The sequence below is a fragment of the Macaca nemestrina genome, chromosome 12 (assembly GCF_043159975.1).
Source record: "Macaca nemestrina isolate mMacNem1 chromosome 12, mMacNem.hap1, whole genome shotgun sequence".
NCBI classification, from domain to species: domain Eukaryota; kingdom Metazoa; phylum Chordata; class Mammalia; order Primates; family Cercopithecidae; genus Macaca; species Macaca nemestrina.
Window position 1 is genome coordinate 70,296,482 of NC_092136.1, and position 25,212 is coordinate 70,321,693.

At 42.0% G+C, this 25,212-nt stretch overlaps 2 protein-coding genes and 1 long non-coding RNA gene across 4 annotated transcripts in view; 2 read left to right on the plus strand and 1 right to left on the minus strand.

The window, feature by feature from the left end:
* The first annotated feature begins 429 nt into the window (after nucleotides 1–429).
* Nucleotides 430–9,282, plus strand: LOC105468669 (tripartite motif containing 21). Of its 2 annotated transcripts, none has more exons than XM_011718863.3 (7): nucleotides 430–502; nucleotides 3,733–4,172; nucleotides 4,448–4,543; nucleotides 5,659–5,889; nucleotides 7,204–7,226; nucleotides 7,932–8,032; nucleotides 8,327–9,282. In XM_011718863.3, exons 2-7 carry the CDS (start codon nucleotides 3,765–3,767, stop codon nucleotides 8,893–8,895), a joined length of 1,428 nt encoding a protein of 475 aa, XP_011717165.2. In that variant the 5' UTR covers nucleotides 430–502; nucleotides 3,733–3,764; the 3' UTR covers nucleotides 8,896–9,282. The 2 variants fall into 2 exon arrangements, with proteins under 2 accessions (XP_011717165.2, XP_011717164.2); XM_011718862.2 differs by having other exon boundaries at nucleotides 433–502; nucleotides 3,729–4,172.
* The window catches only part of LOC139357526 (uncharacterized), a 110,027-nt gene continuing 93,151 nt past the window's right edge, over nucleotides 8,337–25,212 (minus strand). Inside the window, exon 3 of the long non-coding RNA XR_011610895.1 lies at nucleotides 8,337–8,422. This is a non-coding gene — a long non-coding RNA (uncharacterized lncRNA). The remainder of the gene's footprint in view (nucleotides 8,423–25,212) is intronic.
* LOC105468670 (olfactory receptor family 52 subfamily B member 4) lies at nucleotides 23,232–24,170 on the plus strand. Its single transcript, XM_011718865.2, is given in 1 exon segment — nucleotides 23,232–24,170. A coding segment is annotated over 1 exon segment (939 nt).

Below are 25,212 nucleotides of genomic sequence, written 5' to 3' on the forward strand. Positions count from 1 at the left end.
GGCACGCGAGGAAGAGCACCGGCCACTCCTCTGCATCAAAAACTTCCTTAAAAGCAGCTTCCAGACATGGACATAGCATCTAGGTGTGGGGTGATGACCAGTGTCAAAGAAAGTAGCCCGGACTCCCCCGTCATGTAGATATTTTACCAAACCGGATAATGAAGACATGGGAGGGAGCGCGCACCCAGGACCACGGGCTACTGAGTTTCCACTCCTTACCAGTCTCAGAGAAGCCCCCTGGGCGTCCAGAGCCTCTGAAGCCTCCCCCAGTCCAACTCTGACTTCTCTCCTCTCACCTCTCTACCTTCTCTCCTCCCACCTCTCTTGCTTCTCAGCCGCATTTCTCCACACAAGGCTTTCAAGGCTCTGCTCCTCCCACTGCTCCTCCCTCACTCCTCCCACGGCTCCTCCTCCTCCCTCCCCTTTCCTCTCAGACTTGCCTCTGAGCGGAAACTGAAAGTGAAATAGGGAGCTGGCTACCAGCGTTGAGTCCCCTGTAAAGGTGAGTGAACCCCACTAGATCAAGGGACCCCTGCCCTCCTAGGGGACCTCTCTCCCCTGCCCCAGGGTTGCCCAGCCCCTTCAACCAGTCTCCATCCTTGAGCCGGTCCCATTTGCCTCTTCTCCCACCAGGGATCCCTCAACCCAAGACCAGCTGTGCTTCCGGCGCTGGCCCCCTACCTGGGAGGAGGCTGGGGTGTGGACATGACTGCCGAGTTACCCAGAAGGGGAAGGGACCCGGCTGCCCCCTACCTGGGAGGAGGCTGGGTTGTGGACGTGACTGCCGAGTTACCCAGAAGGGGAAGGGGCCCGGCTGCCCCGATGCTGGCACGTGACCTGGGATGAAGGCTGGGTGCGGCTGGGAGAGCCAGGACTACAGCCTAGCCAGGACGGGTAGGGAGCTCATGTCGGGGAGGTCTGCAATTCTGGAGATTCCCAGGTCCAAAAGTCCTCCAGAGGTGAGAGGGGAAGGCTGTTTAGGATGTTCAACCAGAAATGTATAGGCCTTCAAAATTATTCTTTGCCCTAGAATAAGTGTTGTCAGGAACTAAACTAAGTTTGGAGCAGCTGAGAAAAGAGCCCAGGGAGTGCTGGCCACAGTTCCTGTTGCTCTGTGTGTATACATACATATACACATGCTTGTGTATATACGTATACACCTACATACCTATATACACCTGACATCTGCCGTTATAGGAAGTATTAATGAAGATATATTCAAAGCATGAAGTATGTCTGGCACATGGAAGGTACATGGTAAAAAGTAGCTATAATTTCTCAGCAGCATGGAGGCCTGTTGGTACCAGACAGGAGATGAATGAGCACTGAGGGTTTAAGCAGGAATGGACATGATGAGAGTAGAACTGTCAACAGCTTTATGAGGTTCTTGCCAATTTTCACTCCCTCTTTTAGGGACTCAGTGTCTCCTTCTGTCTCACTGGATCAATGGACCAAACAATGGAGGAGTTCTTGTTATTCAGAACTAGAATAAACTTACTCAACAAACTATTTGATCGGTGTAAAAGTAATTACTGTTTTTGACATTAATTGTTTTGCCATTAATTTTATGCCTTTTTTTTATTTATTTATTTATTTATTTATTTATTTATTTATTCAGAGGAAGTCTCACTCTGTTGCCCAGGCTGGAGTGCAATGGCAGAATCTCGGCTCACTGTAACCTCTGCCTCCCAGGTTTAAGCAATTCTGCTGCCTCAGCCTCCTGAGTAGCTGGGATTACAAGCGCCCACCACCACTCCCAGCTAATTTTTGTATTTTTCGTAGAGACGGAGTTTTACCATATTGGTCAGGCTGGTCTTGAACTGAACTCCTGACCTAAGGTGATCCACCCACCTCAGCCTCCCAAAGTGCTGGGGTTACAGGTATGAGCCGCCGTGCCTGACCCATTATTTTTATTTTTCTTTTTTATTTTCCTTTGTGTCATTTTGTTTTTCTTCTTTTTTTAGTTTATTTTTAACTTTTGTGGGCACATAGTAGGTATATTTATGGGGTATATGGAATATTTTGATACAGGTATACAATGTGTCATAATCACATCCGGGTAAATAGGGCATCCATCACCTCAAGCATTGATCATCTGTGATACAAACTATGCAATTATACTCTTAGTTTTCAGTGTACAATTAAATTATTGACTATAGTCACTCTATCGTGCTATCAAATACTAGATCTAATTCACTCCACTTTTGTACTCATTAACCATCCCACCTTCCCCAACACACACACACCCTCCCTGCTACTCTTCCCAGCCTCTGGTAACCATCTTTCTATTTTATCTAACTCCATGAGTTCAATTGTTTTAATGTTTAGCTTCTACAAATGAGTGAGAACATACAATGTTTGTCTTTTGGTGCCTAGCTTATTTCACTTAACATAATGACCTCCAGTTCCATTCATGTTGTTGTGAATGACAGGATCTCATTATATTTTATGACTGAATAGTACTCCATTGTGCATATGTACCACATTTTCTTTATCCATTTATCTGTTGATGGACACTTAGATTGCTTCCAAATCTTGGCTATTGTGAAACATGCTGCAGTAAACGTGGGAATGTAGATATCTCTCTGATATACTGATTTCCTTTCTTTGGGGTATATACTAGCAGTGGGATTGCTGGATCATATGGTAGCCCTATTTTCAGTTTTTTGAAGAACCTCCAAACTGTTCTCTGTAGTGATTGTACTAATTTACCTTCCTACCAATAGCGCGTGAGTGTACCCTTTTCTCCACACCCTCCCCAGCATTTGTTATAGCCTGTCTTTTGGATAAAAGGCATTTTAACTGAGATGAGATTATATCTCATTGTAGTTTTGATTTGCATTTTTCCGATAATGATGTTGAACAACTGTTCATATGCCTGTTTGTCATTTGTGTGTCTTCTTTTGAGAAATGTCTATTCAGATCTTTTGTCCATTTTTGAATCAGATTATTATTTTTTTTCCTATAGAGTGGTTTGAGTTCCTTATATATTCTGGTTATTCACCTTTTGTCAGATGGATAGTTTGCAAATTTTTACTCCAATTCTGTGGGTTGTCTCTTCACTTTGTGGATTGTTTCCTTTGCTGTGCAGCGCCTTTTCAACATGATGTGATCCCATTTGTCCAAGTTTGCTTTGGCTGCCTGTGCTTGTGGGGTATTTGAAAGAAATCTTTGCCCAGTCCAATGTCCTGGAGAGTTTTCCCAATGTTTTCTTGTAATAGTTTAATAGTTTGAGCCCTTAGATTTAAGTCTTTAATCCATTTTGATTTGATTTCTGTATATGGTGAGGTATAGGGGTGTAGTTTCATTCTTCCGCACGTGGATATCCAGTTTTCCCAGCAGCATTTTTTGAAGAGACTGTCCTTTCCTCATTGTATGTTCTTGGTACCTTTGTTGAAAATGAGCTCACTGTGGATGTACGGATTTGTTCTGGGTTCTTTATTCTACTGGTCTATGTGTCTGTTTTTATGCCAGTACCATGCTCTTTGGGTTACTTTAGCTCTACAGTATAATTTGACATCAGATGATGTGATTCCTCCAGTTTTGTTCTTTTTGCTCAGGATAGCTTTGCCTATTCTGAGTCTTTTGTAATTCCATATAAATTTTAGGATTTTTTTTCCTATTTTTGTGAAGAATGTCATTGGTATTTTGATAGGGATTATGTTGACTTTTTGTTTTTCTTACACAGACTTTCTCATATTTTCTTTTCCCTTTCTTTTTCCTCCCAGCCAGCCCTACTAAAGGGCTTAACAGTACGCTTGACAATGGCTTCAGCAGCACGCTTGACAATGATGTGGGAGGAGGTCACGTGTCCTATCTGCCTGGACCCCTTCGTGGAGCCTGTGAGCATCGAGTGTGGCCACAGCTTCTGCCAGGAATGCATCTCTCAGGTTGGGAAAGATGGGGGCAGTGTCTGTCCTGTGTGCCGGCAGCACTTTCTGCTCAGGAATCTCCGCCCCAATCGACAACTAGCCAACATGGTGGACAACCTTAGAGAAATCAGCCAGGAAGCCAGAGAGGGTGCACAGGAGGAACAGTGTGCAGTGCATGGAGAGAGACTTCACCTGTTCTGTGAGAAAGATGGGAAGGCCCTTTGCTGGGTGTGTGCCCAATCTCGGAAACACCGTGACCACACCATGGTCCCTCTTGAGGAGGCTGCACAGGAGTACCAGGTGAGGCCTTAGAGACACAAACAGGAGGAAAGAAGATGGGCCCTGGTGAGTGCTTTGCTTTCAGAGCAGGGAATGGGAGAGGACCACCTCTGGATTGGAGGGGTTAGAGAAAGGAGGAGTTTACCTCTCTCCATGTCTAATGTAGAAGGAGAATTATAAGCTAAACCCAACCTCATTCTCCAGGCGTAGGCAATATGCATGAGAAAATGCTGCAAGGATTACCCCACCCTATTACTTGGTTTGCATGGGGACTAATATGCTGTCTTTCTCTGCAGGAGAAGCTCCAGGTGGCATTAGGGGAACTGAGAAGAAAGCAGGAGTTGGCTGAGAAGTTGGAAGTGGAAATTGCAATGAAGAGAGCAGACTGGAAGGCAAGAATGACATCCTGAAGGGGATCTTAGGCTAGAAGGTTGGGCAGGGTCCAGGGTCCTCAACTCACAGCCTTAACTGTAGCTGTGCCTGTCTGAGCTGTGATAGAGTTGGTCCGTCTCACTCTCCAGAAAGCAGCTGCTCTCTAGGTTTACAGATAGATGGGAATAAAAATGATGCAGGTTCAAAGGGGAGCTCCCCATCAAGCCTGAAGATCAAGAATCCTGGAAGAAGGTGCTGAGAGGATCTAGCTATACCCTAAAGTTTTGAGCTCCTCTGAGTCTAGTCTCAGAGGTGTGACGGCATCAGCACCTGGATGTCTGAGACAAATATCCTAGGAGAAACCCAACTGCTAGCTAAGCCTTTCAGGAAATGACAAGGCTGTGAGGAATAGACTTAAGGAAACCATCTGACCAGGTGGTTACTTGACCATGACCAGATCTCTGGTCCCAAATATAATGAAGAATCCATGTTTGTTCTGCACTGATCATTTCCAAGGAGACGTGGAGCATGTTGGGGATGAGAGGGGAGAGGAAGGAGCCCATCCCCAGTAGATCCCAGAAAAGAAACATTTGGGATTGAGGTAGGGTGTGAGTTGGGTTGTGGTGACAAAACAGACCCTCATGTCATCGAGTGACCTTCCAGTTACTAACAGGAGATGAAAAGCAAAGAATGTCCCCAAGCCCCCTTTCCCAGGACTTGGAGGTGGTGGTGTCAGCCTGGCTTTGTGAGGTTGTTGGAGGTGGGAACAGGTGTTTTTTTTCTCAGTAACTCACTGAGACAGGAAGACACAGGGGCACATTTGAGTGGTGACTGGGTTTGGAAGAGAGGTTGGAAAAAGTCCCCAATGCCGTCTATCCGTGTAGCTGTGGTTGTAGGCCAGCTACAATGTGCCCTCACCAAGTCCATTCCCCTCACTGTCCTGGAAACTTCACCTACCTCCCAAGCAAAATTGTGTGTGTGTGTGTGTGCACATGCTTGTGTGTGTGTGCGTGTGTTTTCCCAGACAACACCAGAGTGGAGTCTTTGGGGAATAGGAATAGGTACCAATACCTCCATTCCCAAAGTTTGGGAGCTTTTCATAAAAACCACCTCTCTCTTTCCCTTGACACTAAAGAAAACGGTGGAGACACAGAAATCTAGGATTCACGCAGAGTTTGTGCAGCAAAAAAACTTCCTGGTTGAAGAAGAACAGAGGCAGCTGCAGGAGCTGGAGAAGGATGAGAGGGAGCAGCTGAGAATCCTAGGGGAGAAAGAGGCCGAACTGGCCCAACAGAGCCAGGCCCTGCAGGAGCTCATCTCAGAGCTAGAGAGAAGGCGCCAGGGCTCAGCACTGGAACTGCTGCAGGTGAGTCAGGGAGGGGTTCCCTTCTACTATTCCGGGAATAACTGAAAAAGACCAGAGCTATCTGGAACTGCCATTCGAATAAATGGACACCTGGTCCCTGGAATGTTCTTAAATAAAGTAGAATTCAAACCCACGAATGGTTTGCATTCAAGGCACAAAGTAAAGATGCAAATAAGTATAGGACCTTTTTAAAAATCAATGTATGTTGCACTTAGAATCATCTTGCATCCACCAATGATATGTTTGCCTCACTGTACGAAATGATGGACTAGATCGTCTCACAAGTCCCTTCTGTTCTAACATTCTACAGTTCTTTCTTCACCCCTGTTCACTGTGACTCAGTGTGGTCATGAGCCATTGCTTTCTGGTGTGTGCAGAAAACCTAATTGTATTGGGTTGACTTGACAGGCTCTCTTCTGCCCAAACCAGGCTTTCTTATTTATTTATTTATTTATTTATTTATTTATTTATTATTTATTTATTTATTTTGAGATGGAGTTTCACTCTTGTTGCCCGGGCTGGAGTACAATGGCGCGGTCTTGCCTCACTGCAACCTCCACCTCCCGGGTTCAAGCGATTCTCCTGCCTCAGCCTTACATCACCACACCTGGCTAATTTTGCATCCCTAGTAGAGATGGGGTTTCTCCATGTTGGTCAGGCTGGTCTTGAACTCCCAACCTCAGACTCCCACCTCAGCCTCCCAAAGTGCTGGGATTACAGGTGTGAGCCACCATGCCTGGCCATGAACCAGGCTTTCTAACATACTTTTAACTGAGTCTAGGATCCTGCTAGCTCCCATGTAATGGCTCCCAATCCCTATAACAAAAATATTTTCAGTGATTTGGTTTCACATACAGGGAGGGGCAACATTAAGTCCCCAAGGGAACTTTAACTAACCAACCTTTCCTTCCCAAGCAATGCTAGCCCACAAATGGAACAGAGCAGTTTCTAGACACCTGAACTTGGCCATTCTCTGCCTGTGATTGGGCTTAAGCCAAGCTGGGCTATGTGCCCTCTCTGCCCTCCTTTCTTTCTCCCCTGGGGGAAAAAAATCTGGTCTTTGAGTCAGAGTCCTCAAACTGATAATCCTTCCCCAGCTGTAGGTCACATCCATGCTGGGCTTCTGGTTACCTCACAAGCATCCACACATCCTTTCTGCTTCAAGCTGGTCAGAATCATCTTTGGGGCTTTGGACCAGAGGAAGGAAAGGAACAGTTCCCCAGGGACCACAGATGGATCACATCACCCACAGGGCTAATGTCTCAGTGGCAATCCAGCAATCCAGAACTTACTCTGTGTCTCTTTTCTCCTCAGGAGGTGATAATTGTCCTGGAAAGGTAAGGAGGAGTTTTCTTTTTTAGAAGAGGGGCCAGCAGAAAGCATATATGCCTATGACAAAGGTTATTGAATTAGAAATACATGCACTGAAGTTTTCCCCATCTGGCTTCCTATTCTCAAAGACTTCATTGTCTATAAAATATTTTCTGGTCTCAGAAAGCTAATAAGTGGACATCTTAGTTGGTGATTGCCCACAGTAGTTGGATCGTAACATCTTCACACAGTAAAGCCCTGCCAAACAGGGAAATCCTGGGAAGTTCTGGGTCTTTCCAGAATTCAGACTACTGGAGCATGGCCGGCTGGAACTCCTTTTCTCAGTGGAATCTAACAAGTTACCTCCCAAAAAGAGCCATGAGTCAGACCCACAGTGTGGGCAAGACTCCTTGAGGTTCCTTGCAGAAGTGATTCAGCCTGTCTCAGATGGATTGCCTATAAAATGAAATTGAATGCATTTGCCAGGTGACCTCAGGCTTAGAGAGGAGAGACAGACTGTCCACATGCTGCAGCCTATAACCAGGAACTCCTGGGTAGAAACTAAATCCTGCATTGTTTGCCTCTCACACCCACCCCTGAAGACTTGAACACCAGAAGTGTTTGTAAATTTGAGTTGAATTAAATTATCAGAGTCCTCCACAATGGAGGTCATAGTGTTAGGTTTTGGGATAGGAGTAAGAGACAGGAGTCTCAAACTCTCTTTCCCCCAGGAGTGAGTCCTGGAACCTGAAGGGCCTGGATGTTGCCTCTCCAGAACTCAGGAGTGTGTGCCATGTGCCAGGGCTGAAGAAGATGCTGAGGACATGTGCAGGTGAGGCAAGCTCTAGGAATTTTGCGGGGGATAATGGGGGTGCAGAGTAGATCCCAGGGTCAGGGAGCCTGGATGGCAACTTGGAGGAGAGATGGAAGGTCAGAGCAGGGGGAGCAGAGATGGAGGTAAGGAAGATGGTTTCTTCAAAGGTCAGGACCAAGGCAAGAACTGGCTGATGGTCATTTCCTCACACAGGGAGGTTGACCCCTCATGCTTGCCCAAAATCCCCCCACCACAGGCACAGAGTTAGTGACTCCCCCCATGCAAGACATGACTATGGTCCTCTCTCTGCAGTCCACATCACTCTGGATCCAGACACAGCCAATCCATGGCTCATACTTTCAGAAGATCGGAGACAAGTGAGGCTTGGAGACACCCAGCAGAGCATACCTGGAAATGAAGAGAGATTTGATAGTTATCCTATGGTCCTGGGTGCCCAGCACTTCCACTCTGGAAAACATTACTGGGAGGTAGATGTGACAGGAAAGGAGGCCTGGGACCTGGGTGTCTGCAGAGACTCTGTGCGCAGGAAGGGGCACTTTTTGCTTAGTTCCAAGAGTGGCTTCTGGACAATTTGGTTGTGGAACAAACAAAAATATGAGGCTGGCACCTACCCCCAGACTCCCCTCCACCTTCAGGTGCCTCCATGCCAAATTGGGATTTTCCTGGACTATGAGGCCGGCATGGTCTCCTTCTACAACATCACTGACCATGGCTCCCTCATCTACTCCTTCTCTGAATGTGCCTTTACAGGACCTCTGCGGCCCTTCTTCAGTCCTGGTTTCAATGACGGAGGAAGAAACACAGCCCCTCTAACCCTCTGTCCACTGAATATTGGATCACAAGGATCCACTGACTATTGATGGCTTTCTCTGGACACTGCCATTCTCCCCATTGGCACCACTTCTCAGCCACAAACCCTGCCTATTTTCCCCATGAACTCTGAACCACCTTTCTCTCTGCAGAGGCATCTGGATCCCAGCAAGCGAGCTTTAGCAGGGAAGTCACTTCATCATCAACATTCCTGCCCCAGATGGCTTTGTGATTCCCTCCTTATATTTGGCCCAAACTCATCTTGATCAACCAAAAACGTGTTTCTGCCTTCTTTATGGGACTTAAGTTTTGTTTTCTCCTCTCCATCTCTAGGGTGTCATCTTTGATGAGATCTCTATTATATCTTGTATGGTTTGCAAAAAGACTTCCTAAAAGTAAAAAATAAAATTTAAAAAACCGTGTCTCAGTCTATCTCATTCAGTCCTCGTTCCTTAATCCTGAAATACTTGATAACTCTGAATATGATTAATAGTAACGTGTCTTTAACATTGCACGTTTTTTTCCTGCCTGGGCTGTCCCCTCTTCTCCACTTGAAATATTTGATCTTGGACTGAAGACCCAGGTCAAGAATCTTCTGTACTTCCCCATTACAGCCTTCCCCATCATAGCCGCTGTGGTGATAGAAGGCCATCTGGGCTCTGATCGCTGCCCGAGGGGATATTACCTTCTTACCATGATGGAACACCTGCTTTTGAAATACAAAGTTCTCCTAGGGTTGGGGTAGCTCTGTGGACCTCTGCATCTCTGACCCTCACGGACCTGAAGCACCTTCTGTCCATGTTCTCAGTAAGTGACGAGTGATAACATCAAAGTTCCTGGAGCTCTCTGTCCCTGCAAGGTCAAGGCTGGGCTGCCCTATGCTTTCAGTATTCTTCTAGAAAACTGGCCAACTCCTGTGCCCCTTGGAATATCCAATTTTAATGATATTTCTCTCTGGAATGCGTCTTTCTTGGGCAAAGTTTTCTGACTAATGCTCACCTGCTACTCACCTGTTGTGTGGCCCGGTTCCTAACAAGCCATGGACCTGTACCAGTCCACGGCCAGGGGGTTGGGGCTCCTGTTCTTAATGATCAGGAATGTGTAGTTTTTTACATTTTTTATTGACATATATGTGCATTCAGAAAAGTGCACATAGCATTCACATCAATGATTCTTTTTGTAAAAAGTTGAATGGAATCCTGTAATAGAACCCATACAGAACCAGAACATTCCCAGCACCCCAGCAGATCCAGATGAGCTCCCTTCAAGTCACAGCCCACGAAGGTAATCACTATCTCACATATACAACTCGATTTATTTTGATATTTTGAATCCTGTGTAACTACAGTACCCATTATTTTATGCCTAACTTCATTTTTTTTATTCTATTATACTTTAAGTTCTAGGGTACATGTGCAGAACGTGCAGGTTTGTTACACAGGTATACACGTGCCATGGTAGTTTGCTGCAACCATCAACCTGTCATCTACATTATGTATGTCTCCTAATGCTATCCCTTCCCCAGCCTCCACACCCTAAAAGGCCCTGGTGTGTGATGTTCCCTGCCCTGTGTCCAAGTGTTTTCATTGTTCAATTCCCACCTATGAGTGAGAACATGCAGGTGTTTGATTTTCTGTCCTTGTGATAGTCTACTGAGAATGATGGTTTCCAGCTTCATCCATGTCCCTGCAAAGGATATGAACACATCCTTTTTCATGGCTGCATAGTATTCCATGGTGTATATGTGCCACATTTTCTTAATCCAGTCTATCATTGATGGACATTTGGGTTGGTTCCAAGTCTTTGCTATTGTGAATAGTGCCACAATAAACATACGTGTGCATGTGTCTTTATAGTAGGGTTCAATCAGTTGAACCCTCATTGATATGAAAGCCAGGACTGAGGTAACAGCATCACCTGGTGACAGCATACTTTAAGTTTTTAAGGTTGGAACAATAAAGCTCTAAACTTGAATCACAGTATACTGTGAAAGAGCCCTAGCATTCCAGGAACTCTGATTCCTTAACTAAAATAGAGTCTCAGTTTGCCCTCAGCACCATATCTACTCAATATTTCATGAAAAATTCAGATACTGTACAAAGAAGTCAGTGACTTTGAAAAGACTTTATTGATCAAAGAGTTGCTTCTAAGGATGAGTAATGGTCTGTCTTTTAACATAGGACAGAAAAGAATCCTATGAAGAAAAGATAAAAAGAACAGAAAAGACCCAGGTCCTAAATCCTCAGATGACAACATTACAGAGCTAAATCGAAATAAATGACAAAGTCAACCAGTTCCTTGGGTAATAAACTGGAGCAGGAACATGGAAGAGAATTAATGTGTGTGCACATGAGGAGGTACTGGGGAATGGTGGGCTTGTATTTGCTAGGTTCATGGAGAAAATGAAGAAAAAGAAGGGTAGATTATAAAATCAGCTTTTCTGCTTCTCTGTGTTTCTGCCTTAGAGCTGACCAGTATAAATGATGGTTTTCTCCCTTTCATTGATATACCAGTGAGAAGAGACTGTCATAATGACATCAACCTAAATCTCAATTCTCAAAATCTGAATACCTTGGGATATCAGATTACCTTTGTACTTGGAGATATACATTATACAGATGATATACTTCCCTTGATCTCCACCAAAATAAATCAAGTGGTAGAGATTTCAAAGAATCTCAACTTTTACGCCCACCAATAGTCACTAACAAGTAATCCAGGTACACCCTTGCTTGCCACATAAAAGTTCTCCTGAGAAATGAGGAAAGACTCTATCAGCACTAATTCTAATTCTCATTAATATTGTCCTTTAAAATTCAAACAAACTAGTTGAATTTTCTAATCTCTTTTGATTCTACAACTTCCTTTTGAATTAGGAAAAATAGATATTATACTGCAATTTTAAAGACAAAGTCAGTAAAGTGGAAAAGGAAGAAAATTTAAAATGTATCCTCTGCTTATTTTGTCTCATGTATATTCAAGGTCCTGTTCATACTTTATTTTATTTATTTTTATCATAGGCCTATGATATAGGTACAATCAAGACAATCAATAAATGCAATGATTATGACACCCTCCCATATCTAATTTAAAGTAAAATATAGTCCAAATGATATCAAATATATGTATATGATTACATTAAGATAGAGTCTATCTAAGTGTTTTAACTGTAATGCCCTAGTAAGTAAAGTTTTCTTATGGTTTAATTTGGTTACCTCGGTTTTGATAGTCCTTTTTCTGGCACCCTAAGGATGTGCCAGGAAGAGTCTCTGAGAGAATAAGTAACTTACCCAAGGTCAAACACACTGTTATCAAGGAAGCCAAGATTCAAACCTAATCCTGATCCAAAGCTCATGTTCTTCCCTAAATACTACACTTTTCAAGGTCACATGATAATCGGATTTTCAAAGTCATGGTCAGTCACTTTATCCATAGTCAGTGGAATCTTAATTCATAAGTCTCTACAAAGTAGGCAAAACAAATGTGAAGCCCCATAGTGATAAACATACCATCAGATTAGTCAAATCTAACACCATTTCCTCTATGAGTACAAAAGACTGAGCACACGCTCTTGAATCTGTCTGGTCTTGATCCCATAAATGATGGGGTTCAGCGTGGGAGGAGCCAACATGCAGACATTAGCCAGCAGAATGTGTGTATGGAGGGGAACATGGTGCCCAAACTGCTGGGTAATTATAGTAAAAATACCAGGCAAGTAGAACATGGAAATGACTCCGAGGTGGGAGCCACACGTGCCCAGAGCCCTTAGCCGAGCTCCTTGGGAGGGGAGGTGGAAGACTGTATAGAGGATGAAGCTATAGGACACTAAGATGAGCAAGGCATCTAGCACTACAGTACAGAGAAGGACAGACAAGCCATACCAAACATTGACACGAATATCAGCACAAGCAAACTTGGCAACAGCCATGTGCTCACAGTAGGTATGCGGCAGCAGATTGTTAGGGCAGAAAGGCAGCCGCTTTGCCAGAAACACATCTGTGATTATCACACAGAAGCTTCTCAGGACCACAGCCAAGCCAATCTTTATGATTGTTGCACGACTGAGCACTGTGGTATAGTGCACTGGGTAACATATGGCCACGTAGCAGTCAAGTACCATCACCAACAGAATTCCTGATTCTGCAATGAAGGTAGCATGGATGAAGAAGATTTGGGTAACACAGCCATCAGCGGATATTGCCCCAGCATAGAACCAGGATATGGCTAGGGCCTTGGGCACAGGCCAAGGATGAGGTCAGCCGCAGCCAGCACGCAGAGGAAAAGGTACATGGGTTCATGGAGGGTGCGTTCAGTGATGATGATGAAGATGATGAGGCTGTTCCCAAGGAAAGCAACAAGGTAGGAAATAAAGAAGGGGAGAGAGATCCATGTGTGCTGGTCTTCTAAGCCAGGAATGCCCAGCACAATGAAGAGTGAGTGGCTGCTACCAGTGGAGTTGTGGGTTTCCATGCCCAGGGAAGGTAACCTGTGCATTGGTATGTAGGATTTGGCAGTCACCTCTTCTTTTTTCCCAAGAAGCTGAATGAGGTTGGAGTAGGGAAAGAGGGAACAGATTATTTTTCACTGGATGGAGCAGTGAAAAGGGTCCTGTTCAAGAAGTCAGGGAACGTGGGCTAAAATTCTTTGCCATTCTATTCATGAACTATGTGATGTCAATAAAATTACTTCCCTGTTCTGGGTGTCTCTTTTATTACCTAAAACTAAAGTTAGGGAGAGAATGGATTACATTATTTGTAAAAGAGGACTTTTTGGTTCTAGAATTCCATAGATCTCAGTCTCAGGTTGTTATAAATGGTTAGGAGCTGCGAATAATAAGCATTTCAATTTCCACTTTGAACACCAGAATGCGATGTGCATCTCAAAAGGAAAGTGGCAACTGAATTACCTATCAATTTAACAAGACTTACTGAGTATGTGCCAGGCACGGTTTCTTGAAGACCTACTTGGGGCAGTCAGACAATCAGGCAACTTGTCTACCCATCTAATATGCACACTGTAGAAGAAAAGCTAAGCACAGGGAGCTGTGGAAAGAGGAAGAACTCCGTAGAGGTTCGGAAAAGGCTTTCTAGAGTGCTGCCTTGAAGAATAAGTAAGAGTTCGCCAAGTAAGGAAATGTGATGAGGGAAGAACTTGAATGAAGTCACAGAGATCTGAAAAGACATAGAGTTTGGAGGAAAATTATAATGATGAAGGGTGAGTGCAAAGAGGACATGAGAGGCATAATAAAATTGTAGAAAGTAATGCAGGGGAGTGAGGTAGGGGCCAAATCATTGGGAGATTTGAGTCCTACTCTAAGGGCTTTAGATTGATGTTGAAGTAGTGAGAATCACTGAAACATCTGTAGTGAGAGAATGTCATGGTAAAGTTTACATTTTAGGTAGCTTTCTCTCCTTCAGTATTGTGTAAAATGGATGGGGAATGGAGGAGACTGGAGAATGAGAAAAGAATCATTTAGGAGGGGTGCTGTGCTGCAGGCTTTATGTGCATTATTACAGTCACCATAGCCTGAGATAACTGTTGTCATTTCCTCCGTTTTGCTGATAGGGGACCACACAGAGCTCTGAGAATCTAAGTAGCATCCCTACCCAAGGTCGTCGGGCTAGCAAATGATAGAGCTGGAATTTGGCTTTCCAGACCAGGTTTTAATCACTTCATGTCTGCCCTATTCCACTAGATGCCATTCATCGGGTGATGGTGATTTCCTGACAAGGAGAAAAACAAAGTTGTCAGTTACAAAGTCCCTTAAACTCCACCGCCTTCACTCTGCCATCTACAAATTTATTTGTACTCAAGTTGTCCTTTCCCTCTTCCTCCTGCTGTAAGCTAAGCCCTCCATCTGTGCACTGGAACCCAACCCTTTGTTTTTCCATTAGTTGGTCACTCTCCAGTAATTTTAACCTCTCCCTCTCTGTTCGTTCCTTGTTCTTACTGAGTAAACACGTTTGGATGTCTTGTCTCCCCTTCACCTCTGTGTCACAAAAGGAAGGATGTGCTCTCTCTTCAGTAATCCTCTCACCTCCCTCTTGATCTTCACCCACTGCCATGGTACCGATAGCCCCAACATGCCACAAAAGTTTCCTTCTCTAAAATGATCTGTCACATTACGATTGCCCAATCTAATATCACTTTTGATTTCCTGTCACTCATAATCTTCAATTCTGTTACTAATACTTCTTAGCTTTATAATCGCAACCATTAAATACCTACTGCATATCATATACAATTATTATTTCTAATCTTCACACCAAACCTATAAAATTGAAATTATCACTGGTTTATTCATAAAGAAACCGACAGATAATTTGTCCAAAGTTAAACAACTTGTTAGTAACTAGCAAAGCTTCCATCAGTATTTAAAACTTCCATTTTGTTATATTGATTACCTAAACCGGGCTTCCACCCCACTCTGTTCCAGTTCTCCTACTCATGCCACAACTTCTAAAACATGTAAGACAGTGAACATAGGAAAAATAAGAGCTTTCAAGTCAGACCTGCCTGGGTCAAATTCCATCTCTGCCAGCTGAAAATACACACACACATACACACACACACACACACACACACACACACACACAGTCACACACTCTTCCATTCAGGTGCATATTTCACACATGTTCATTCTTACAGTCACCATTACACATATTCACTCTCACAAATTTTAATGAAGATTTACATACTGACATTTTTACAGTTTACACAAACAGCCCTTCACTCTGACACTTCACACACACATACTTTTAACATTTCCTGCATATTTGTACCCTCACAAATTCACACATAGTCATTAATTACCCAAACTTACTCCTACACAGATAATTTATGACTTATCTAAGTCATCCCATTTTGAATCCCTCTTACCCCTGCCTCCAGTCTTAAAATCCCTAGCCTATGCCAGAAGAAGGGACTGTCACAGAAGCACAATTCACAGGGCAACACCCCTGAGCCTCCCCAGTTCCCATCTTGAACCTCCTAACCTTGAATGAGAGACATAAAATATATGGGTTGGGACTTAATTCCAGGGATCTTCAAACTTCAGCCTATGGGCCAATTCCTGCCCATTACCTGCTTTTGTAAATAAAGTTTTATTGGAACACAGCCATTTCCATTTGTTTACATATCATTTGTGAGAGCTCTTGTGGAACAGAGTTAAGCAGACCATTTCTGAAGCCTAAAGTATTTACTCTAGGTCTGTACCAAAAATGTTTCCCAATTCCTGCTTTAGAATAATCTTGTCGTGTAACTATAAGAGCCCAGAAAGGAAGGCAATTTTCCCAAGGTTACAGAGGAAATGAGTTAAGGAAGTCTAGAAGCAAGCCTCTTGCCTCTCATTTCACTAGTATTTCCAGGAGGCCACAAATCTTCTGTAGTAACATGTTGGTCCACTCTCTCTGACTCTGTTCTCAGGGGATAGAGAATTCCAAATATGACTTCTATAGAGTGGCCAAATGATGAAGGCAATTCATCATTGTTTCTCATCAATAAACTCAATATTTCTCTCACCTCCTTTATCCCCACACTCAGTCAAACCCCATGGTTCGTGCCCATAGGTAGAGCCCACAGAAGCACCAGGCTATGCTGTCAGTGCCACCTTATACCTCTCCTCACCCCAAAGAGCCTGTCTCAGTTTATCAGGAGTTGCCAACTGGAGCCATGCCCCTGTCTTGATCCCAGAGTGTCTCCACACCATAGACTGTGTGCAGTGACCAGTGGACCAAGCTGGAGGAGAAACTGCAGGACAAACTATTCTTTCTCTCAGCATCTTCAGGGACCACGGTCTTATTCACATGACTTTCTTCTCCCCTAGGAGCTCCTCTACTTCCAGTGACATCACTGTAAAGCTCTTAACTCTTTCACTGCATGGATGCTGGGAGCTCACCATGAAAAGCATGCTTGAGAGGCTCTATGAGTTTGGTGAGAGAGTGGTTTCAGAGGGAGAAGGTCAGGGCAGAGAGTGGAAATGTGACTAAAGACCTTCAGCAAAGCCCCAAAGTTTGTTCCCTACCATCCTCTTCAACCCTGACTTCCAGAAGGCACAGAAACCCTTCAGGAGCTGAAATCCTACAGATTTTCTCAAGCATTCATTTACTCATTCTCCATCAATTCCACCAATATGGGTTAAGTGCTGACTATATTGACAGCACCACAGTAGAATGCTAAACAAAATCAAGTCCATTTAAAATGTGTTTCTATAATTTTGTCTATGGAACTAATGCTTTGATTCTATAATGCATAGAACATTTTCATTGATAGCCTCCTAAGCTTACCCCCTATTTATTTTTATGTTGTCTTATATTTACCATACTCTTTTATTTAATTTCATAATATAGAACTTTTTCAAGGAAATAAGTGTTTTATGACCCACATAGCTCCTTTATTCTTTCCCATTTCAAGAAATCGTTCTTACTTTTTAAAATAAATTGTATTGTGTATGTCTAAGGTACACAACATAATGTTATGCAATAAGTATACATAGTAAAATGGTTACTAAAGTGAAACAAATTAACATATTTATTAGCTTACAAAGTTACTGAATTTTTGCTAGTTTTTGTGGCAAGAGTAGCTAAAATCTACTTGTTTAGCAGAAATCTCAAATACAGTACACTTTTATCACTACACAGGTCCATTAACATGCTGCATTTGTCTCCAGTATAGCACAATGCCACGTACATAGTACTCTATATATATTTCTTGAGATAAAATGGGTGACTAAATATTTCACATTGGTGACATGCCATAATATGTTTACATCCTTCCCTTATTGTTGAACGTTTATATAGCTTCCATTACTCTCTATTAAAAATATTCTGTCATGAATATACTTATATATGAAGTTTTGTAGGTGTTCTGGATTATTCTAATTAAATATTTGATATTCAAAAGAAGAAAATTGTTATGGCAAAATCTTCATTTTATGTTGTATAGGGTATTGTTGATGGAAATTTTTAATATTTTAATAATTATTTACAAATATTTTTTACAGAGAAGTCAAAATTTTTCAACTTGAAACCTACCTTGTGCCAGGCACATTGATATACAGGAGTGAAGACAGGTGCCATTGTGGGATTTACGGTACAGAGTGAATAAATAAATAAATAAAAATGAAAAAGCGAAGCCCCCTCATTAAGTGTTTTCCTCCATTAGCATTTTGGTGCCATTTATTTAGAACCTGTGGGAGCCCTTACTATCTTAAACATTTACACCCATTTGGGGGGCATTTTTACTGCAAATGCCAAAACATTTTCCAGGCTTTGTTCTAAACTAATGCTCATTCACTTTCTTTTAGAAGCTACTACTCCTTTGAAACTCATGTTTCTTACCTTCTCCTACTCCTAATGTTGTATGTCTGTCTTCCAGATTCCCTCACAATAAATGTAGGCAAAATATAAATTATTACAGTACAGCTATTATGGAAAACAGTACAGAGGTTTCTGAAAAATTTAAAATAGAGCTACCATATGATCCAATAACCTCACCACTGGGTATATATTCAAAGGATAGAAAACTGATATTTCAAAAAGATATCTGTATGCCCATGTTTGTTGCAGCATTATTCATAGTAGCCAAGATATCAAATCAACATAAGTGACCGTCAACATATGAAAGGGTAGTGAAAATGTGAGATATATACACAATGGAATACCATTTGGCCTTATAAAGGAAGGAAATCCTGTCATTGACAACAACATGGATGAACCCAGAGGCCATTATGTCAAGAGAAATAAGGCAGGCACCAAAAGCCAAATACAGCATGATCTTATTTACATACAGAATCTAAAAATGTTGAACTCATAAAAGCAAAGAGTGTAATGGTAGTCACAAGAGGCTGTGGGGTGGGAAAGACTGGAGAGATGTTGGTCAAAAGACACAAATTTTAGTTAGAAAGAATAAGTACAAGAGATCTAGTGTACACCATGGTGTACAATAATTAATTATGATATATTATATATTTGAAAAATGGGAATAGAGTAGATTTCAAGTGTTCTCGCCACAAAAAGGTTATGTAAGCTAATGCATATATTAATAGCTTAATTTAGCCATTCCACAATGTTTATGTATATCAAAGCATCATATTGTATAAAACTACTTGTCAATTTTAAAAATTAATTAGAAAAAGTATCATCTTAAACTACCTAGTATAAGGACGGTTACAACATGCTCTATGAATGAGCTAAGATGTCAGATGATTCTTGAGATCTAAGTACACATTCACCAATCAGTCAAATAAGGAGGATATTCCCGGCAGAAAAATCAAGAATAAGGACTCAGAGGTAGAAGGGCATAGAATGACAAAAGCGGGGGTAAATAATGAATTATGTTCTGTATTTGAGGAATAGTTGTGAAAAACGAAATGGGAAATACTGTTGGAAAGGTCTCCTACAGCAAAATGCCTAACTGCCTTAGTTACTGCCCAAAGGTTAATTTTTTTTTTTTAGATGGAATTTTGCTCTGTTGCCCAGGCTGGAGTGCAATGGCACAATCTCGGCTCACTGTAACCTCTGCTTCCCGGGTTCAAGTGATTCTCCCGCCTCAACCTCCCGAGTAGCTGGGATCACAGGTGCATGCCACCATGCCCAGCTAATTTTTGTGTTTTTAGTAGAAACGGGTTGCATCATATTAGTCAGGCTGGTCTCGAACTCCTGACTTCAGGTGATCTGCCCGCTCGGCCTCCCAAAGTGCTGGGATTACAGGTGTAAGCCACCGCGCCCGGCTGTAAATTCTTAAGAAAGGCTTTTCTGCAACTGAACAATGAGATAGGCCCCAAACAGTATCTCCTGGCATCATCCTACACCATTCAAGCATTCCAAAACTCACTCTACCAGATGTCTCTAGCTGGAGAATCTCCAGGCTTTACGGTACCTAAGCACCTTAAAATTTACATCCAGCAACTGATGTCACATAATTCTATCATTCATAGTATCAGTTTATTTATTCAATAATATTTTCAGTCAATACATATTTATTGTGTTCCTAGAGTATGCCAAGCAGAATTGAAGTCTACAATGCAAATAAGTAAACAAAGCAAAATCCTTGCCTTTATGGTTGTCAGCTGCTGTGCCTCAGTTGCCCTCAATGGCATCTCTCACCATATGGTCTCTTATTTATTTGTCTATCATAAGCTATTTACATGGCTGGTGGCCTCCAAGATGACAGAATGAAAGTTACAAGGCCTCTGAAAGTATATACTCCAGAATTCAAATGCATAACTTTGACCTTATTCTATTAGTCAAAGCAAGTCATAAGGCCATCCTAGGTTCCAGGAGATGAGTAATAAACAACATGTCATGATGGAGGAACGGTGCATGTGTTCAGAAGAGGGAGGAATTGTTAGTGGCCATTTTTGTGGATGCTCAACCACACTTCAGCCACACTATCAGACTGGCAAATATTCAAAAGCTTCACAACATACCCTACTGGCAAGGTCAGGAGGGAAAAGACATGCTCATGAATTGCTGGTGGTAATGAAAAACTGGCACAACTCTTATGGTGTTATATCATTAATACCTAACAAATCGACAAATGCATTTAGCTTAGACCAAGTAGCCCTCTCCTAATAATTAAATATGAGATGCATCAGTAGAATTATCCAACTAAAGAAGTAGGAAAAAGAACAGAAAAATAAATGAATAGGCCACAGGTACTGGTGAAACAATGTCAAAAGGTCTAAAAATAGTTTGCTTTGGGTCCCAAAGTGAAATGTGAGACAGAATGGGATAAAAAAAAATTTAAGAAATAATTACTAAAATTTTCCAAGTTAGTTAAAACTCATATATTTACATATTCAAAAAGCTAAGCAAACATCAAGGAGGATAAAAACAAAGAAAGTTATGCCTTGGCACATCACAATCAAACTGAAAATTAAGAAAAAGTAAAAACAAAAAAAAATAAACAGTCAAGACAAACAATGAAATACAAGTGTGTCCAAAATAATCATGACTCACATGTTTTCTACTAACCATTAAGCATCATTATTCATGACTGTGAAAGTTAAAATTTAGAAAGCCAGGGAGATCAATATAACTTCAACATTATACTTTTCATGAAGAAAAATCAACACATATTAATCATCAGACTTCATATGCCTATTAAAAATTGGTTTAACATTTGTTTTAACAGGCTGTTGTAAGGCTAGATTAGGTGGGAAAGGATTTTGTATTAGAGTATCTTGAGAAAAGCAAAAGAGAAAAGGAGCAGGAGGAACGGAGGGAGGTGGGAAGTGGTTTTAGAGACTCAGCCTACTTGGGAAGAGGGCAAGGCTGGTGGAAATAGCTCTTTCCCTAGAGAGCGTGGCAGAAGTGCTTCCCTCAAGGTGTCTTCTGAAGGAAGATAAACAGCCCAACTCCTGGCCCCCAACAGGCTGAATTTTATCACAGATCTCGTTTCTGGTACTGAAGTCTCAGTCTGAGGCCAGTGAGTGAATTAGACATCTATGGATGGTACTGGTTCCAGAAATAAGGTAAGAACCAGGCTGGTGTTATATCATATAGGCCAGAGGTAAAAGGACTCTTAGAGACTGTTGAAATATGTGGTAAATATATATATACCAGAGGCACAAGTCTCCGCTTATGGCAGAAGTGAAAGATGAAGATCTGAGAAGCGAGGGTGAGAGAACGTGGGCTACATGGAATTTACTAAAGGGCAGAAAAAAGAAGCAATCCAGTAGTTAGTAGGCACCATGAGAAAACATAAAATATATTGATGTACGCTGCAAACAACTCGTGGCATAATATGAAAGAAGCCCTGCAAATGGCAGGGAACTGTAGTCACCTGCCCCAAGCCACACATTGGAAAGAGCTTTGTGGAGGCAGCCAGGGCATCCTAGCAGGTGTGAAAAATAACTAAGAGCCAATTATCCCCCCCCAGAAAGAAAGAAGGGGATGCACCAAGAGTGTGAACTAGAATGGAAGAAAAAATATTACTGATCATAAGATATATCTTAGCCAACAACTAAATATTTTAAGATACTCCTTTATTGAATATCCTCAGAAACCCCATGAAGAGTGTATTTTATTATTTGTCTCCATTTCTTCATTCCATTGAAAATGGGATTCAATATGGCTCTCTTCTCAGAAGGCACTCTCTGAAGCCATTCCACCTCCCTAGTTCTCCTCAGTACTCCTTATGCACACCAGTAAACCTATTTACTCACAAGCTCACCATTCTCTGAAACCATAAACCTATTTAGGACTCAGGCACATGGCATGATGCAGGAAAAAATAGTCAATGCTCAAATATGCCTGGTGAATGAATCCACTAATGAGTCAAGAAGAATATGCTAGGAAGTAAATGATGAAGTTACATGTTCATTTCTACCAACAGGAGAATTTCTCAAATATCAAGAACTGCAACCCCTCCTCACCCCCCGGAAATAACTCTTTACCTAATTTCAGTCACTTCTAAGCCTAGTTCCCTGGGGTGTGAGCACAAGGAGCACCTCGTCTCAGATAAAGAGGTGCCTTGACCCTCTTCATAAGTGAGCAAACTGTGTGTGGTGAAGTCAGAGGTTTCAAATCTCATTTCTATCAATTGCTGCTTTGTGACAAGTAGCAAGTTATTCATATTGTCTAAGACTCACTTTCCTTAAGTGTGAAATAAGGATACTAGCCAGTTCTAAGAATGGATGTCTACTCCCTGCATTAAGAACGTACGAAGTGCACTGTGCATACTACAGCCCCTGGCATAAAGTGATGCTTAATAAACATTAGCTAAATTTTCCTGTGACTGTAATACAATAAGGTATTTTCCATTCCTGGAACAGCACTGGCCTTTTAGGCTTCAGTGTCTTCAATCAATCAATGTTCCAACAAACATCAACAGGTCATCTGTCTAAACTAATGACTGCCCCTGTGTAAAGGATGGGGCCTAAGAGTGAAGTTGTGATCAAAGCCCTTCACATTCAGGAAAATCCTGCCTATACCATCACTTCCCTTGTACTCCTCAGTACTCCTTATGCACCAGCCACCCTGGCCTGAAAATATTTCAGAAACATCCTGTGCATTGATCTGTACACTCACCTTTTCTTATGCTACTTCCTTTCTCTCTTCATTATTAACTTTATGATAAACTACTCAATTTTAAGTGTCACCTTATTCAGCTTTCCCACACAGAAATAATAATTTCCTCTGTATATTCATAATCCTCCATTCATAATTAAAGTGCATACAATAATGTCTCTTATTCTGATTACTTGGAGATATTGTCTGACTGTCATTCATTAGAGTATAGACCACCACCTTTCATATTTGCGTGTTTGTTATGGAGATTATGGAATATGCCAAAAGCTCCTGGTGACATTGCAAAGAATGTTGAAGATTTTATCTTCTTCTGCCTCTGTGAGTAGGAGGTGAGGTTCTGAAAGTTCCCAGCTATGCCTACTGCAAACCACAGTGGCACTAGCCACACAGTCTTTCACTTGCTGGGCATCCCCTGCCTAGAGGACCAGCACATGTGGATTTCTATCCCATTCTTCATTTCTTATGTCACCGCCCTTCTTGGGAACAGCCTGCTCATCTTCATTATCCTCACAAAGCGCAGCCTCCATGAACCCATGTACCTCTTCCTCTGCATGCTGCCTGGAGCAGACATTGTCCTCTCCACGTGCACCATTCCTCAGGCCTTAGCTATCTTCTGGTTCCATGCTGGGGACATCTCCCTGGATCGTTGCATCACTCAGCTCTTCTTCATCCATTCCACCTTCATCTCTGAGTCAGGGATCTTGCTAGTGATGGCCTTTGACCACTACATTGCCATATGCTACCCACTGAGGTACACCACCATTCTTATAAATGCTCTGATTAAGAAAATTTGTAGGACTGTCTCCCTGAGAAGTTACGGTACAATTTTCCCTATCATATTTCTTTTAAAAAGATTGACTTTCTGCCAGAATAATATTATTCCACACACCTTTTGTGAACACATTGGCCTAGCCAAATATGCATGTAATGACATTCGAATAAACGTTTAGTATGAGTTTTCAATTCTAATGTCAACGGTGGTCTTAGATGTTGTACTAATTTCCTATATGCTGATTCTCCATGCTGTCTTCCACATGCCTTCTCCAGATGCTCGCCACAAAGCTCTCAATACATGTGGCTCCCATGTTTGCATCATCATCCTCTTTTATGGGTCTGGCATCTTCACAGTCCTTACCTAGAGGTTTGGACACCACATTCCATATTGTATCCACATCCCATTGGCTAATGTCTGCTTTCTGGTTCCACCTATGCTGAATCCCATTATTTATGGGATCAAAACCAAGCAAATCCAGGAACAGGTGGTTCATTTTTTGTTTATAAAACAGAAATAACTTTGGTTTAAGAACTGAGTTTTCAGAATCTCTAGCTATCTGGTAAGTGGGTATGGAAGTGGTAGATGGGAGAGGTCAGCTGACACAGTAGGAAATAACTCAGTGAGTACCATGTCTGGAGCAAGGTCAACTGGGAAGTTGCAGGGCTTACTCTTCTGTTTTTTAAGGAACCTAGGACAGCAATGCAATGTTTGACTGAACAAACTACCTCCTGCACAGAGCCTGGGAGAGAATAGATTGATTTTTCAGAAGTCATGTATCCTTAATAGGACAACACTATCATGATCTTTGGAAATAGATAAAGTGGGAACAGTGCTCTGGCATTGGAATTTGTTCAGCTGTCCTCTACTGAGTTTCTGAAGCTCTGAGACATGTTGTATTCCTGTAAAATCACGTACAAACCTCCATTCTTTTATGTCCTTCATTCCAGCTAAGTGACATTCTTAGAATCAGTGATTCCTAGGTTTTCCATTTATTTCTATTATGTTATAATTTATATCCTATGAACATGAATGTCTATAATAGAGGATTGAAAATAAATTGTGTGATTCATATTTTGCAGAACAACTCTTGAGGAACCTGAGTCTGATCATTTTTGTGTTGGGGAATGACCTGTGGTTTCTGAAGGTGTAGTGTGTGCTGGGGAAATGCTGAAGAAAGGGAACTCCTTCATTCTCAGTGTCAGGCTGTGTTCTTCAATGATCTCCTCCTCAGGAAGACATTCAAGATGTTTATTCACATGAATTCTGAGTGTTTTTACAACCACACTTCCCAATACCTTCTAAGCAACCTGAACTTCAGATGCATCAGGCCATTAATTTGTCAGTTTTCTCAGGTTATACCATACTCTTCAGGTACTCTGCCTTCTCTTGAAATAACCTCCATCAACTTGTGGAAAACTCTTATTCCTCCTTTCATATCTAATTCTCATGTCATCTCCTCTGACATTTTCTCCAATCACAATTCCTTCTCAGTGTATTATAGTTGATAATTTTTTAAGAGAAAAATAGCATATTGCTCATATTTTTAATACTTATTTTAT